The sequence below is a fragment of the Ahaetulla prasina genome, chromosome 2 (genome assembly GCF_028640845.1).
Source record: "Ahaetulla prasina isolate Xishuangbanna chromosome 2, ASM2864084v1, whole genome shotgun sequence".
Taxonomy (NCBI): Eukaryota; Metazoa; Chordata; class Lepidosauria; order Squamata; family Colubridae; genus Ahaetulla; species Ahaetulla prasina.
In genome coordinates this window covers 20,727,978-20,741,980 of record NC_080540.1, presented here as the reverse complement: position 1 = coordinate 20,741,980, position 14,003 = coordinate 20,727,978, and the positions used below count along the sequence as shown (strand labels likewise).

At 44.1% G+C, this 14,003-nt stretch overlaps 1 protein-coding gene across 1 annotated transcript in view; it reads left to right on the top strand.

The window, feature by feature from the left end:
- The window catches only part of GABBR1 (gamma-aminobutyric acid type B receptor subunit 1), a 238,597-nt gene that overhangs the window by 218,178 nt on the left and 6,416 nt on the right, over positions 1-14,003 (top strand). Inside the window, exons 17-20 of the mRNA XM_058167527.1 lie at positions 571-703; positions 5,447-5,563; positions 6,783-6,890; positions 12,938-13,031. Of these exons, the coding sequence (XP_058023510.1) occupies positions 571-703; positions 5,447-5,563; positions 6,783-6,890; positions 12,938-13,031 (452 nt within the window). The remainder of the gene's footprint in view (positions 1-570; positions 704-5,446; positions 5,564-6,782; positions 6,891-12,937; positions 13,032-14,003) is intronic.

Sequence of the window (14,003 nt, the reverse complement as noted above, 5' to 3'; positions counted from 1 at the left end):
AGGTCACATGTGAGGAACCTGAGCAGTCTAGATATTGTCATATTTTAATCCTTATCAGTTCCCCAATCTGACGACTTCCAGTTGTGTTGGGATTTCAACTCCCAGAATCCCCTGCCAGCATAGCATAAATTGAGTATTTGAACAACCAAAAGATAACATGTTAGAGACAACCAAGACAGGGAATATCAAATCAGAGTAAGGTGGCTTCTTAGATACCTATCTCATATGGTACTGAAGGGCATATTCACCCAAAACAATAAAAAAGATTGAGTATTTGTTTATTTCACTTAAGCATGATGAGGCTATTTCAAGATCCAATTCAATGATTCAAAAGCATACATTAGAATATTTTTTTAGAAATCAAATTGAATCAACAATTGAGTTTCATTGCTTTTAAAACTGGCTGCTCAAAAGGGATTTTGCCTAGTTCATTCAGCTGAAATACTTTATTTTGATCTTATCTTATTTTGATCAAAATACTTTATTTTGATCTCTCTGGAAGCAGAGAGCTGGTGGCTTGAACCCTTTGTATTCCAGATTCCACTTGATGGTGTCCTTCTTTTTTTACAGATACATCCAGAACTCTCAGCCATATCTCAATAATATGACCGCTGTGGGCTGTGCACTGGCCCAGGCAGCTGTCTTCCCACTTGGGTTGGATGGCCTTCACATCAGCAAAGACCTCTTCCCTTTTGTTTGCCAGGTACATCATGACTGCTGTAAAGCTTTAGAGAACATCCTGGTAGTTTAATAGCTAAACAAAAAGTAGGAAATCTGAGGCCCCCACATGCCACTGAACTACATTTCCCATCAAACCTAACCAACTTGCCTAATGATAAATGCTACTAGGAGCTACAATCCTGTAGTTTCTGGAGAACCACAGTTACAAGTCCAGAGTTATACATGTACTTCAGAATTTTTCTTCAGTGAAGTCCCCACCACTTAGAATAGAATAGAATAACAGAGTTGGAAGGGACCTTGGAGGTCTTCTAGTCCAACCCCATGCTTAGGCAGGAAACCCTAGACCAGGGGTCTGCAAACGTGGCTCTTTTAAGCTGGCCGAGGAATTCTGGGAGTTGAAGTCCACAAGTCTTAAAAGAGCCAAGTTTGCAGACCCCTGCCCTAGACGATTTCAGACAAATGGTTGTCCAATCTCTTCTTAAAGACTTCTAATTCCATTTCAGAACTGAGAGCTACCATGGAAACCAACGGATACAGTTCAGAACTAGAACAGACACTATCATATCCGTGGCCCCAAAAGTTGAATGAATACCCTAACTAGGGTCTTACTCAGGGGTGGGCTTCAAATATTTTAGCAAGGGGTTCTCTGCCCAGTTGCCTGGTGGGCATGGCCGTGATAGGCGTGGCCTAGCCAGCTTCCTGCACCATGGCGGGGAGGTGCGTTTTTACCCTCCCCAGGCTCTGGACGCTTTCCTTGAGCCTCCAGGAAGGCGAAAAGGCCTCCCCAGGCTCCAGAGGCCTTCTGGAGGCCGGAAATGGGCCTGTTTTTCCTGAACTTCCCGAACTTCCAGTAGGCCCATTTTTCGCCCTCCCTGAGCCTCTACACACGCCCTGCACTTACCTGCATCCAAAACAGGCCACGTGGGGACTCCTTGGAGGGGCACGATGGTGTGGGCAGGACCAGCCAGGAGTGGGATTTGGGGGTTCTCCGAATTGCACAGAATCTTAGCTAGAAGTTCCCCCGAACCCCCAGCAGTTCACCCCAGATCTTACTTTGTGTGAAAAAAATGCATTTTTAAGAAGTTCCTAAATATTTAAACGTATTAATATGCAGTAAAAGTACAAATTCCTGTGTAAGTGCTAGATTTTGAGGGGATGGTGTTAGGAAGCCAACTTTTGCTCAACCTGAATGATGTTAAAGGAAATATTGGACTGGGAATTCATAGTAATTGCATCTCATCCCACATATTGCCTTAACAATGGGCAATAGTATATTTGATGTTGTAAACATTTTATTTTAAACACAGGCCTCCAGTCCATGATATAGTAAATAAATCAATCAATAGTGACATTGGACCATTTAAAATCTTTCTGATAACTGTAAATGGGAAAACCATGGACAACTATATTTCTCTGTCATTAATTGCTCTCTTGATTTGATTTTGTATTCCCCTTGGTGATAAATTCAATAATTCCTATACGATAACTACTAGTCTTTGTCTGCTGCTTCTTGTCTATTAGATGCTTCTTTTGCGGATATCCTCAGAAGTGTTTTTAGGCACTGTGTGGATTTATATCTATTCCATAGTTTCAAAATGACATGTCTAATAAAATAGCTTTAAGATCAACATTAACTTTATGGTATCAAAATACCATAAATGTACTGGAAAATACAACTTCAGATCTGGTTAACCCAATCCTTCTCTGTCCTTTACATTTAACTTGTAGTTTTCCCCTTGCCATACAAATTGAAATATATCTTTTTGCCACTGCTTGAATAGTACGTAAGTTCTTAAAACAACATTCTGGACAAAACATTCATTTTTATCAAATAAATTCTCCCTGACAGTTTTAATTTCTTCCATCTTAACATGACCTTTTAAATTTCATTCCATATCTAAAATAATAATTTCAAAATAGCATATGATTCATATTCATCATCATAATACCCAAGTATTGTACTTTTTTCTTGATCTTAAACCAATTTTCTCCATCAGTTCCATTTGATCTTCTATTTTCATATTTTTGTAAGCATCTTTGTCTTTTGATTATTAATCTTAAAACCTGCTAGCATACCAGAGATCTTTAATTTTCCCATTAATGTTTCAACTCCATCCAGTAGAGCTTCCAAAATTAACACTAGGTCATCTGCAAAAGGATTAATTTATAAATTGCTTTTTAAAATATTAGTCTGGTTATTCTCTCATGATATCTTATGTCTCAGTCAGTGGTGGGTTTCACTTACCTTTGCTACCGGTTCACTCATGAGCGCGATTTGATGACATCCAGGTGGGTGGGTGGAGTTTCCCACCGTCACTACTACTGGTTCGCTCAAACCAGGGTGAACCGGTAGCAACCCACCACTGGTCTCTATTCAGTAACTCAAGAATTAAAATAAGAGTGGAGCCAGCAGGAATCCTAGTAGTGAGCCTTTTTGAATCTCACAAAGTTTTATTCGTTATCTGTTAAGAATCATTTGTGCTTTCCATGAAGTATAAATTGATCTTATCTATTTAATAAAATTATCTCTAAGAGTCATATGTTCTAAAACGCTAAATAAGAAAATCCAATTCAAAATGTTGGTGCATCTAAGATCAGTGCAGAATTTTTTTTCATTGCATTGCTCCAAACGCTCCAAAATATCCAAAACATTTGTAATATTATTTCATAATTGTCTTTTAGGTAAAAACCCACATTGATCTTCATGAATAAAGTCATGTAAAATTAAGGCAGAACAAAATCTGATTGGGTACCGATTCTTGAAATATCTTGCGCTGTTGATCTCTACTGGGTAGATAGTAAATTAAAGTCTTTGCTGGAGCCCCTGTAGACTTGTGACACAAAAACAGATGAAAACCTTTGCCACAACCTCCAGTGGAAACGGTGGCACTTTGTTGGAAGTGCCACTGGTGGAACTTCCCAAATTTAATTAAAATTGTTCTTTGTAAGACTATTGAATGCTAGTCTCATAATCTCAGTGCTATATAAACCCAAGGATATTTTCAGGTTGTTGTGCGCAAATGTCACAATATCCACCAACTTGGGGAAAACCTTTAATAGGCAGCGCAGCACATTTTCAATCATAGCATTTCTAACCTGCAATATTGAAATGAAGAAACAGAGCTGAATGGGAATAAATTTTAAACTGTTATAGCATTTATACCATTTAAGTGGCCTCAGTTCTGAAATATCAGAATAACAGGATTGGAAGGGACCTTGGAGGTCTTCTAGTCCAACCCCTTGCTCGAGCAGGAGACCCCCATATAATTTCAGACAAATGGCTGTCCGATCTGGCACCACAAATTTTGGAGGCAAGCCATTTAATAAGATTTAATGTTTAATAACATTTTTCAAATGAGAGAGAATTCAGGTGGTCCTCGATTTATGACCACAATTGAGCCCAAAATTTCTGTTACTAAGCAAGACAGTCGTTAAGTGAATTTTGTCCCGTTTTACGACTTTTCTTGCCACAGCTATTAAGTGAATCACTGCAGTTGTTAAATTAGTAACACGGTTGTTAAATGAATCTGGTGGATTCCCTATTGACTTTGCCTGTCAGAAGGTCTCAAAATGTGACCACATGACCCCGGGACATTGCTACCGGCATAAATATGAGTCAGTGGCCAAGCATCTAAATTTTGATCATGTGATCATGGGGATGCTGCAGTGGTTTGAAGTGTGAAAAACGGTCATCAGTCGCTTTTTTTCAGTGTCATCGTAACTTTGAAAGATCACTAGTAGAAATGTTGAGAACTATCTATAGCAGGAGTGTCAAACTCAAGGCCTGAGGCCAGACCCGGCCCGCGGGATGCTTAGGTCGGGCCTGCTGGGCTGCCCTGGAAACAGCAAAGGACCAGCCTGCAGTGCTTCTGGCAGCGAAAACGGATCTCATGAGGGCTGCAAGCAGCCCTTGTGAGCTCTGTTTTCACTGGCAGAGAGTTGTAGAAGGCTGTTGCAGCCAAAAAAGGGAGCTTGGAAACCTGTTTTCGCTGGCTCGGGCCACTACAGGTGCCCCAACACAAGTGACATTGTGCTGGCCACACCCATCCTGGCCACACATCCCCCACACACACACCCAAGGTCAAACACAACCCTGATATGGCCCTCAATGAAATCAAGTTTGACACCCCTGATCTATAATTTTTTTTTTTTTTTTTTTTCCAAAAAAAGTTTTTATTGGTCAAAAAAAAGTTTATACAAATACATATCAGGTATGGTAAATTTTCATTTTTCTTATACGTGATAAGAATTTTACTCAAAATTTTAAACACATACAACAGCCATATGGCAAGCAGGTATCTGGAGTAGCTAAGTTTACCAATCTTACATACGCAATAAAGAAGGGTCAAGAATAATCAGAATATCATACGAAAGAGAATAAGTAAAACCAACACAATACCAAATATCTTTGTCACCTCCTAGTTTTGGATCTCAGAACTCTGGGTTCAGCCTGACCCAACTCCAGGGCCGCAACAGCGGCAGCCGCCTCCGCCCCATGGTCTATAACCTCCCCTTCTTCAATTCCTGGGTCATCACCCCTGATCTATAATGTTAGAAAATGCATCAACTCTCTGTGGTATAGATATCTCTTGGGAAAGTCCCAGATTCTCTTGGTTGATTAAGAGCTTTGTGGAAGTTCTGAGATTCTTTTGTGATGAGCTACTCTAAAGGAAGATATTGACTTAATTGATTTTTAGAACTAGAAAAATCTGGTAATAAATGCTACTGCTTTCCTACTATTCTTTCCCCCCCCCCCCACTTCCAGGCCCGGCTTTGGCTCCTGGGTTTGGGTTTTAGCCTTGGCTACGGCAGCATGTTCACCAAAATCTGGTGGGTGCACACCGTCTTCACCAAGAAAGAAGAGAAGAAAGAACGACGGAAGGTGTGTGTTTTCTCTTGTTATCACTGGGCTGAGTCATTCAAATGAAGCGAGAAATACAGAAAAATAATTTGGATGTACCATGTATTTCTTTTGAATTCTATTATTCTTGGAAACATTCAGAATGGGCCTACATTTGCTCCAAAGCTACAAGGGTGTTCATCATTTTCTATTCCGCAAGAATTTAATCTTGAAATCATACCACGCCCTTGTTCCACTAAAATAATTGTTGATAGAGATTAGCGTTCCCAGATACTTTATCTTTTATATCTGGTGGGTGTGTCTTTAGGTGAAAGGAGCTGACATACAAGTTCATAAATCTTAGCAAAACCTTTACACTTGAGTTTTGCTATGATTTATGACTGGCTGCAGATTTGGAGGGGGGAACACCATTCTCAGGGTGGGAGGGCTAGTAAATTTGATCTTGTAACCCATACTTCAGAAAAGGCCTAATAACATTCTCAAGAGTTCCTTAGCCAACCATGTTTTCTCCCTCTGCGTGTGTGTCCTTAGCCTCTTGTTTAAACGCTGCTGAACTTTGCTGTATTGATTTATTGCTTTACAGTGTTGTGTTTTTACATTTATGTTGATAAATTTCCCAAGGAACTGTCACTGCAGGAACAGAACTTAAATTCATAGGCACATTGAGGAGGCTGCCTTATATTAAATCGAACCATTGAACCACGCAGCCTGGTATTGTTGTGACTGGGACTAGTTTCTCCAGTCCTCTCTGGATGCAAAACAGGAATTTGGGGGAAACTATATCTGCACACAGCTTGTTTCCCAGAACATCTTTGTGGTGTCTTATTTCTTAACTTTAGGCCCACTTTTTCCACTAAACTTTTGACACAAGGTCTTGGATTTCCCACACTTTCTCAACTTTCCTCAGTCTGAGGCCTTCCAGGTAATATTAACTTCAATTCACAGGCTTATGAGAGTCTGAAGACCAACCACATAAATGGCACCATTTATGGGGAAACTGTTGCTCCCATAATCAAAAAGCTAGCATGTGAAATAGGTGTGTATTGTTTCCATATTACCCAATTATACAATAATTGGGTAAACAATAATAATTATTGTAATTGACTAGATGGTTCCATGGTCTGAAAACTCAGGGCACCCTGAATCTGTGGCCTCCAGGATCTATGAAATTTCATATATTCTATTCTATCTCTTTGAGTGGGTTCAGCCCCCAGATCTCTCTCTCCATTTTTTCCCACAGACTTTGGAACCCTGGAAACTCTATGCCACTGTTGGATTGCTTGTCGGGCTCGATTTTGTCATCTTGGCTATCTGGCAAATAGTTAACCCACTGAAACGCACAACAGAGGTAACATCCTAAGCTGTCATCATTTCAAAGCAAGCTGTAGGTTCAAGGATTCCAATAGATAGGGCCAGATTGCTGAAACAGCTGTTGGTACCATTAGTACCAAGATATTTATTTATTTATTTATTTATTTATTTATTAATTAAACTTTTATACCGCCCTTCTCCCGAAGGACTCAGGGCGGTGTACAGCCAAGATAAAAAGCAATAAATATACAAAGTTAAAAATCAATTTAAAAAACTTATTCAATGGTGGCCGAATTAAAACCGTCAAATTGACAAACCTAAAATACCCCATATAAAATTACAGAAGATTTAAAAATTTAAAATTAAAATTTAGAAATTTAAAAAACTAAAAATCAGTCCAGTCCCGCTTGAATAAATAAGTGAGTTTTAATTCCCGAAAGGACCGAAGGTGAGATATTTGGCGCAAACCGGGGGGAAGGTCGTTCCAGAGAGTAGGTGCTCCAACAGAGAAGGCCCTTCCCCTGGGGGCCGCCAGCCGGCATTGCTTGGCGGACGGCACCCTGAGGAGACCCTCTCTGTGGGAGCGTACGGGTCGATGGGAGGCATAGGGTAACAGCAGGCGGTCCCGTAAGTACCCGGGCCCTAAGCCATGGAGCGCTTTAAAGGTGGTAACCAAAACCTTGAAGCGCACCCGAAAGACCACAGGTAGCCAGTGCAGACTGCGCAGGAGTGGTGTTACCCGGGAGCAACGTGGGGCTCCCTCAATCACCCGCGCAGCTGCATTCTGGACTAGCTGAAGTCTCCGAGTGCACTTCAGGGGTAGCCCCATGTAGAGAGCATTGCAATAATCCAGGCGAGAAGTGACGAGAGCATGAGTGACCATGCATAAGGCATCCCGGTCCAGAAAGGGGCGCAACTGGCGAACCAGGCGGACCTGGTAAAAAGCTCTCCTGGAGACGGCCGCCACATGGTCTTCAAACGACAGCCGTCCATCCAGGAGAACGCCCAAGTTGCGCACCTTTCCGTCGGGGCCAATGACTCGCCCCCAACAGTCAGCTGCGGTTGCAGCTGACTGTACCGAGATGCCGGCATCCACAGCCACTCCGTCTTGGATGGATTGAGTCTGAGTCTGTTTCTCCCCATCCAGACCCGTACGGCCTCCAGACAACGGGACAGCACTTCGACAGCTTCGCTGGGGTGGCCTGGGGTGGAAAAGTACAGCTGAGTATCATCAGCGTACAGATGATAGCTCACCCCAAAGCCACTGATGACCTCGCCCAACGGCTTCATATAGATGTTGAACAGGAGAGGCGAGAGAATCGACCCCTGCGGCACCCCACAAGTGAGGTGCCTCGCGGTCGATCTCTGCCCTCCTGTCAACACCGTCTGCGACCGGTCAGAGAGGTAGGAGGAGAACCACCGATAAACGGTGCCTCCCACTCCCAACCCCTCCAACCGGCGCAGCAAGATACCATGGTCGATGGTATCAAAAGCCGATGAGAGATCTAACAGGACCAAGGCAGAGGAGCAACCCTGTCCCTGGCCCTCCAGAGGTCATCCACCAACGCGACCAAAGCTGTCTCCGTGCTATGCCGGGCCGGAAGCCGGACTGGAGCAGGTCTAGATAGACAGCTTCCTCCAGGTACTGAGGAAACTGCCACGCCACCACACTCTCTACAACCTTCGCGATAAAAGGTTGGAGACTGGACGGTAATTACCCAAAATAGCTGGGTCCAGGGAAGGCTTCTTGAGGAGGGGTCTCACCACCGCCTCTTTCAAGGCGGCGGGGAAGATCCCCTCCATCAAAGAAGCATTTATAATCCCCTGGAGCCAGCCTCGTGTCACCTCCTGAGTGGCCAGCACCAGCCAGGAGGGGCACGGGTCCAGTAAACATGTAGTGGCATGCAGCCTCCCCAGCAGCCTGTCCACGTCCTCGGGAGTCACAGAATCGAACTCATCCCAAACGATATCAACAAGACGCGCCTCAGTCATCTCATCCGGATCATCGCAATCTTGGTCCAAGCTATCCCGGAGCTGAGCGATTTTATCGTATAGATAACCGTTAAACTCCTCGGCACGTCCCTGTAAGGGGTCATCCCGCTCCCCCTGGTGAAGGAGGGAACGGGTCACCCGAAACAGGGCGGCCGGGCGGTTATCTGCCGACGCAATGAGGGAGGAAGCGTAGGAGCGCCTCGCCACCCTCAGTGCCACTAGGTAGGTCTTTGAAAAAGACCTAACTAGTGTCCGATCAGCCTCGGAACGGCTGGACCTCCACACACTCTCTAGGCGTCTTCTCCGGCGTTTCATCTCTCTCAGCTCCTCAGAGAACCAAGGAGCTAATTGAGATCTAATTGAGGTCAGAGGCCGCAAAGGCACGACACGGTCCAAAGCCCCAGCCGCGGCCTGTTCCCAGGCCGCAACTAGTTCTTCAGTCGTGCCGTGGGCAAGATCCTCAGGAAATGGCCCAAGCTCCGTCTGGAACCTCTCAGGGTCCATCAGGCGCCTGGGACGGAACCAGCGTATTGGTTCCGTCTCCCTGCGGTGGTGAGTAGCGGTCTGAAAGTCTAGGCGGAGGAGAAAATGATCTGACCATGACACCGGTAACGTCATATAAAGGTAAAGGTTCCCCTCGCACATATATGCTAGTCGTTCCCGACTCTAGTGGGCGGTGCTCATCTCCGTTTCAAAGCCGAAGAGCCAGCGCTGTCCAAAGACGTCTCCATGGTCATGTGGCCGGCATGACTAAACGCCAAAGGCTCATGGAACACTGTTACTTTCCCACCAAAGGTGGTCTTTTTTTTTCTACTTGCATTTTTTACGTGCTTTCAAACTGCTAGGTTGGCAGAAGCTGGGACAAGTAACAGAATCTCACCCCATTAGGCGGCACTAGGGATTCAAATTGCTGAACTGCCGACCTTTTGATCGACAAGCTCAGCATCTTAGCCACTGTGCTGCCGCATCCCTACTCAAGATATGTGAAACAGCAATTTAAAAAAATTCCACGGAAAGTACAACACTGCCTTTCTATTATTAGCCCACAAAGTTTTAGTGAGTTAAACAGGCAAAAATTATGTTGGTCTGGACCAGAAGATCTGTCTTTTCAGCAATGAAGTATTGCTTTATCAAACATGTTTACCTACTCTTATATTAAAAGCATCTTCAAAAGAAGATTCCACATTCCTATTAGATCAATGAGAGGAACCTTGTGGCCTTCCAGTTACTGTTATTTGTAATATCCCTCTTCTCTGGCCCTGCAGGCTGGAGGTCCTGTAAGGTGTCGTTCTGGAACCACAAAGAGAATAGAATAGAATAACAGAGTTGGAAGGGACCTTGGAGATCTTCTAGCCCAACCCCCTGCTTAGGCAGGAAAGAGGACTGCTAGTCCCATGATACTGGAGATGGTTCTCATTCCACTGGCCGCTGTGTTGTTGTTTTACAGAAAGCCAAAAGTTGCAATCAAGCTTTAAATTTGAAGCCAGGAAATTGGGGGAAAAAAAAATTGCTGCCTTAGGCATGGAATAAAGTGAGTGACTTTGGGTCAGTCTCTTTTTCTCTGCCTTAGGAAGAAGGCAATGACAAATCTCCTCTGAAAGTTTTGGCAAGGAAACTGCATAGATTTGTCCATTCAGTCACCAGGAGTCAGGGATGGCTTGGTGGACCATAACTAAAGCAAGTGTTCGTCCCACCAATGTATTGTAGAAAAGTCTACCTCTCTTGGATGCCCATCTCTCCTCTATGGCCCAGTTCCCCTGATTCTTCCCTTAAAACATAGCCCCATAATCTCCCATACATTACTGCCTCTTGTTTTTGAGTCTCTCCCACCCCCCCTCCATATATGTGCTGGCTGCATTCACATGATATGCTTGCCTTAATCATGGTTTAACCAACTTGCTCCATTTTTGGAATTGGTACAGCAATACTTAACTGGCCCAGCCAAAAGAGACAGTTGTAAGCAGAGGAGAATTTTGTAAACTCACCTTATTGACACTCAACCTCTGGGTTTTGAGTTTTACAAGCTCCTGCTAATTGCTAGCAGTTGTAGATATCATGCAGGAGATCACGCGGTTAATCCTTCCCTCGGGCTCAGCCTCGTCATCTCCTACATCTCATCTCTTTGGTATGTCCCTGCAGTTTCTTCTCCTCTTCCATTATCTCAACCTGTTGAGAAGATTGTTTTTCTCCCTTGTTTGCTCTCCTTTCCGTTCGTGGCCATTTGTCCCTATCTTGGTTGAATCGTGATTCCCAGTGTGAGTTGGAATATACAGACAGTCCTCGACTTACGACCACAATTGAGCCCAAATTTTATGTTGCCAAGTGAGACATTTGTTAAGTGAGTATTGCTCCATATTACGCCTTTCCTTGCCACAGTTGTTAAGTGAATCACTGCAGTTTTTAAATTAGTAACACGGTTGCTATGTGAATCTGGCTTGCCCATTGACTTTGCTTGTCAAAAGGTTGCAAAAGGGAATCACATGAATCCCCGGATACTGCAACCGTCATAAATATGAACCAGTTGCCAAGTGGTCCGAATGTAAATCACATTACCATGGGGATGCTGCAGTGGTCATAAGTCACGATTTTCAATGTCATTGTAACTTACGTAAGTCGAGTTGTATGTAAAGACAACTTTCAGGATTCCTTCCTTCCTTTGACTAAATGTAATTTAGGATTTACGGTTCTGGGAAGGGGCTAAAACTTCAGTGTTCCTTTCCCCTGACCTAGTAGTATATGACAAGGGAAGAGGTGGAACTGACAAAATGATCATTGTGAAATATGGACGCAAGCTCTGTTCTTTTGCACGTTCATTGTGATATTGCATGCAGATAAGTAAGAGACAGATGTATGCAATGTGATGTCACAACATCCATTTCCTCATGTTGATGAAACCATCCAATTTTGCAGGTGCCTCTGCGTCACACCTGCAGGGAACTTGGATGCTATATAGAGCAAGCCACATATTTCTATAAAACCAACTTATTAGAAAATCCCTTTTTCCAAACTGTACATGACAGCTGTTGCCCTGTACTTTTGAGCTTGAAGCTCCCACAGTTACATGTAATGCAAGATGTGTACAGACATGGCAATTTAAGGTATAAAAGGTGTGCATGGGAGAGAAAATGCTGCTAACTTTCTTACCAAATTTTACTTAAGATTATTTTTCAGCTGGACTCTTGTTATTAGTTAAGAAACTTGACAGCAGAGCAAGGGAAATGACCAGAAGACAAAAAACTTGTCCATAGGTCCTTTTTACATGTTAAATGTACCACACGGAGGCCTAGTGTCACAGTGGTTAGAGTGCAGTATTACAGGCAAACCCTGCCCACAACCTGGAGTTCGATCTTAGCAGGGTTCAAGGTTGCCTCAGCCTTCCATCCTCCTGAGGTTGATAAAATGGGAGCAATACGCAAATAGCATTTACTGCAGGAGATGACCAGGCTGAGCCCAAGAGAGGGGTCAAATGCATCATCAGTCTTGAGTCTCTTCGCACCCACGAGAGACCTAAGTCCAACCCACCTTAAATTCCGTTGACTCTTAACTACCGCCTCTTTGCTTTGACAGCTAACAGTAAATATTTTCGTAGAGAGTTTAAGCATGCACTAAACTTTTATATTCATCCGAAGTGCCTGGACTCCTGATTTTCCATGCTTGATACTTACATTGTCCAGAGAGTGCTATAAAGTATTATGGGGTGGTAGGTAAGCCTAAATGCTATTGCTATTGTTAAATTAAAGTTTCACCCTCTTCCACACCCTTCTTTAGAAAAGAGAGTATCAGGATTGAATTGTGAAGTCCTGGCTCTCTAAGCTTGGTTGTTTTCTTGCAGATGTTTTATTACCCAGCTAGGTAACATCATCAGTGTTGGAAGGGAGTGGGGTTTGCTCTCTTTTCATATGTAGTAGTTTGTCCTGCCAGTGTTGCTGAAGAGGATGATGTTTTCTCCTTGGTGGTTTCTTGATTAGGGTAGTCCTTTATGTATGCTTCTTTATATTCTACTTTATAGTGTATGTGCTTGAGACAGATATATATATACCTGCTCTTCTGCTTCCAATGTCTTCATCCTGTCTCCCCCCCGCCCCACTCAAGGAATTTACCAAAGAGGAGCCTAAAAGTGACATTGATGTGCTGATCCTACCCAAGCTGGAGCACTGCAGTTCCGAAAAAATGAACACTTGGCTGGGTGAGCCTCTCCAGGGGTGGGCTTCAAAAATTTTAGCAAGGGGTTCTCTGCCCAGTTGCTGGGTGGGCATGGCCATGGTGGGCGTGGCCTAGTCAACCACCTGCACCATGGCGGAAATGCCCTCCCTGTGCTCTGGAGGCTTATCTCAAGTCTCCGGGAGGGTGAAAACAGCCTCCCCAGGCTCTGGAGGCCCGTTTCCCACCTTCCTGAACTTCCGGTAGACCCATTTTTCGCCCTCCCTGAGCCTCCGTGTGTGCCCTGCATTTATCTGCATCCAAAACAGGCCATGTGGGGACTCCTGGGAGGGGCGGGGCCAGCCAGAAGTGGGATTTGGGTTCTCCGAACTGCACAGAATCTTAGCTAGAGGTTTTCCCAAACTCCTGCAAACCCCCAGCAGCCGACCCCTGAGCCTCTCCAGGAAAAGAAGAATGTTTGTCCCAAGTCCACTTACACTCATCCCAAGGTTTTGGTGTCCTTCCCTTTCCTTGGCTAGCCCCTGCAACCCTGCCCAGTCTTGCCTTAGCTCAGAACTGGACAACTCGGACCCTATCCTGGATTCTGGACTGAAGCTTAGCATCCTGAATATTTTTTGGGTTCTTGTCTACTGCCCAATCCCCCCCCCACCGCAGGTGTTCCTTCTGCACATGTGTATTTTATCTTTCCAAGTAAAATGGATTGTCATAGGAAATTGGGGAGGGGGATTGAAAAACCATGTAGGTGATAAGGCTGGAGACAGAGACTGGGATTGAGCAGATTCCGGGAGACAAGAGTCAGCCGGGTGGCTCTGCCAAGAATACTGGGCATGAATTGCCTACCATTTGGTGCCCTCTCTCTTTATTACATTTGGTTAGTACTTAATGATCATTGCTGGGTTTTGTTTTGTTTTTTTACACTGTTTGGAAGCTGATTAGACAAGCCTTCCTCCATCTGGTATGTTGACTACAGTGACCAGCAATTAGGCTACCTGGAAGT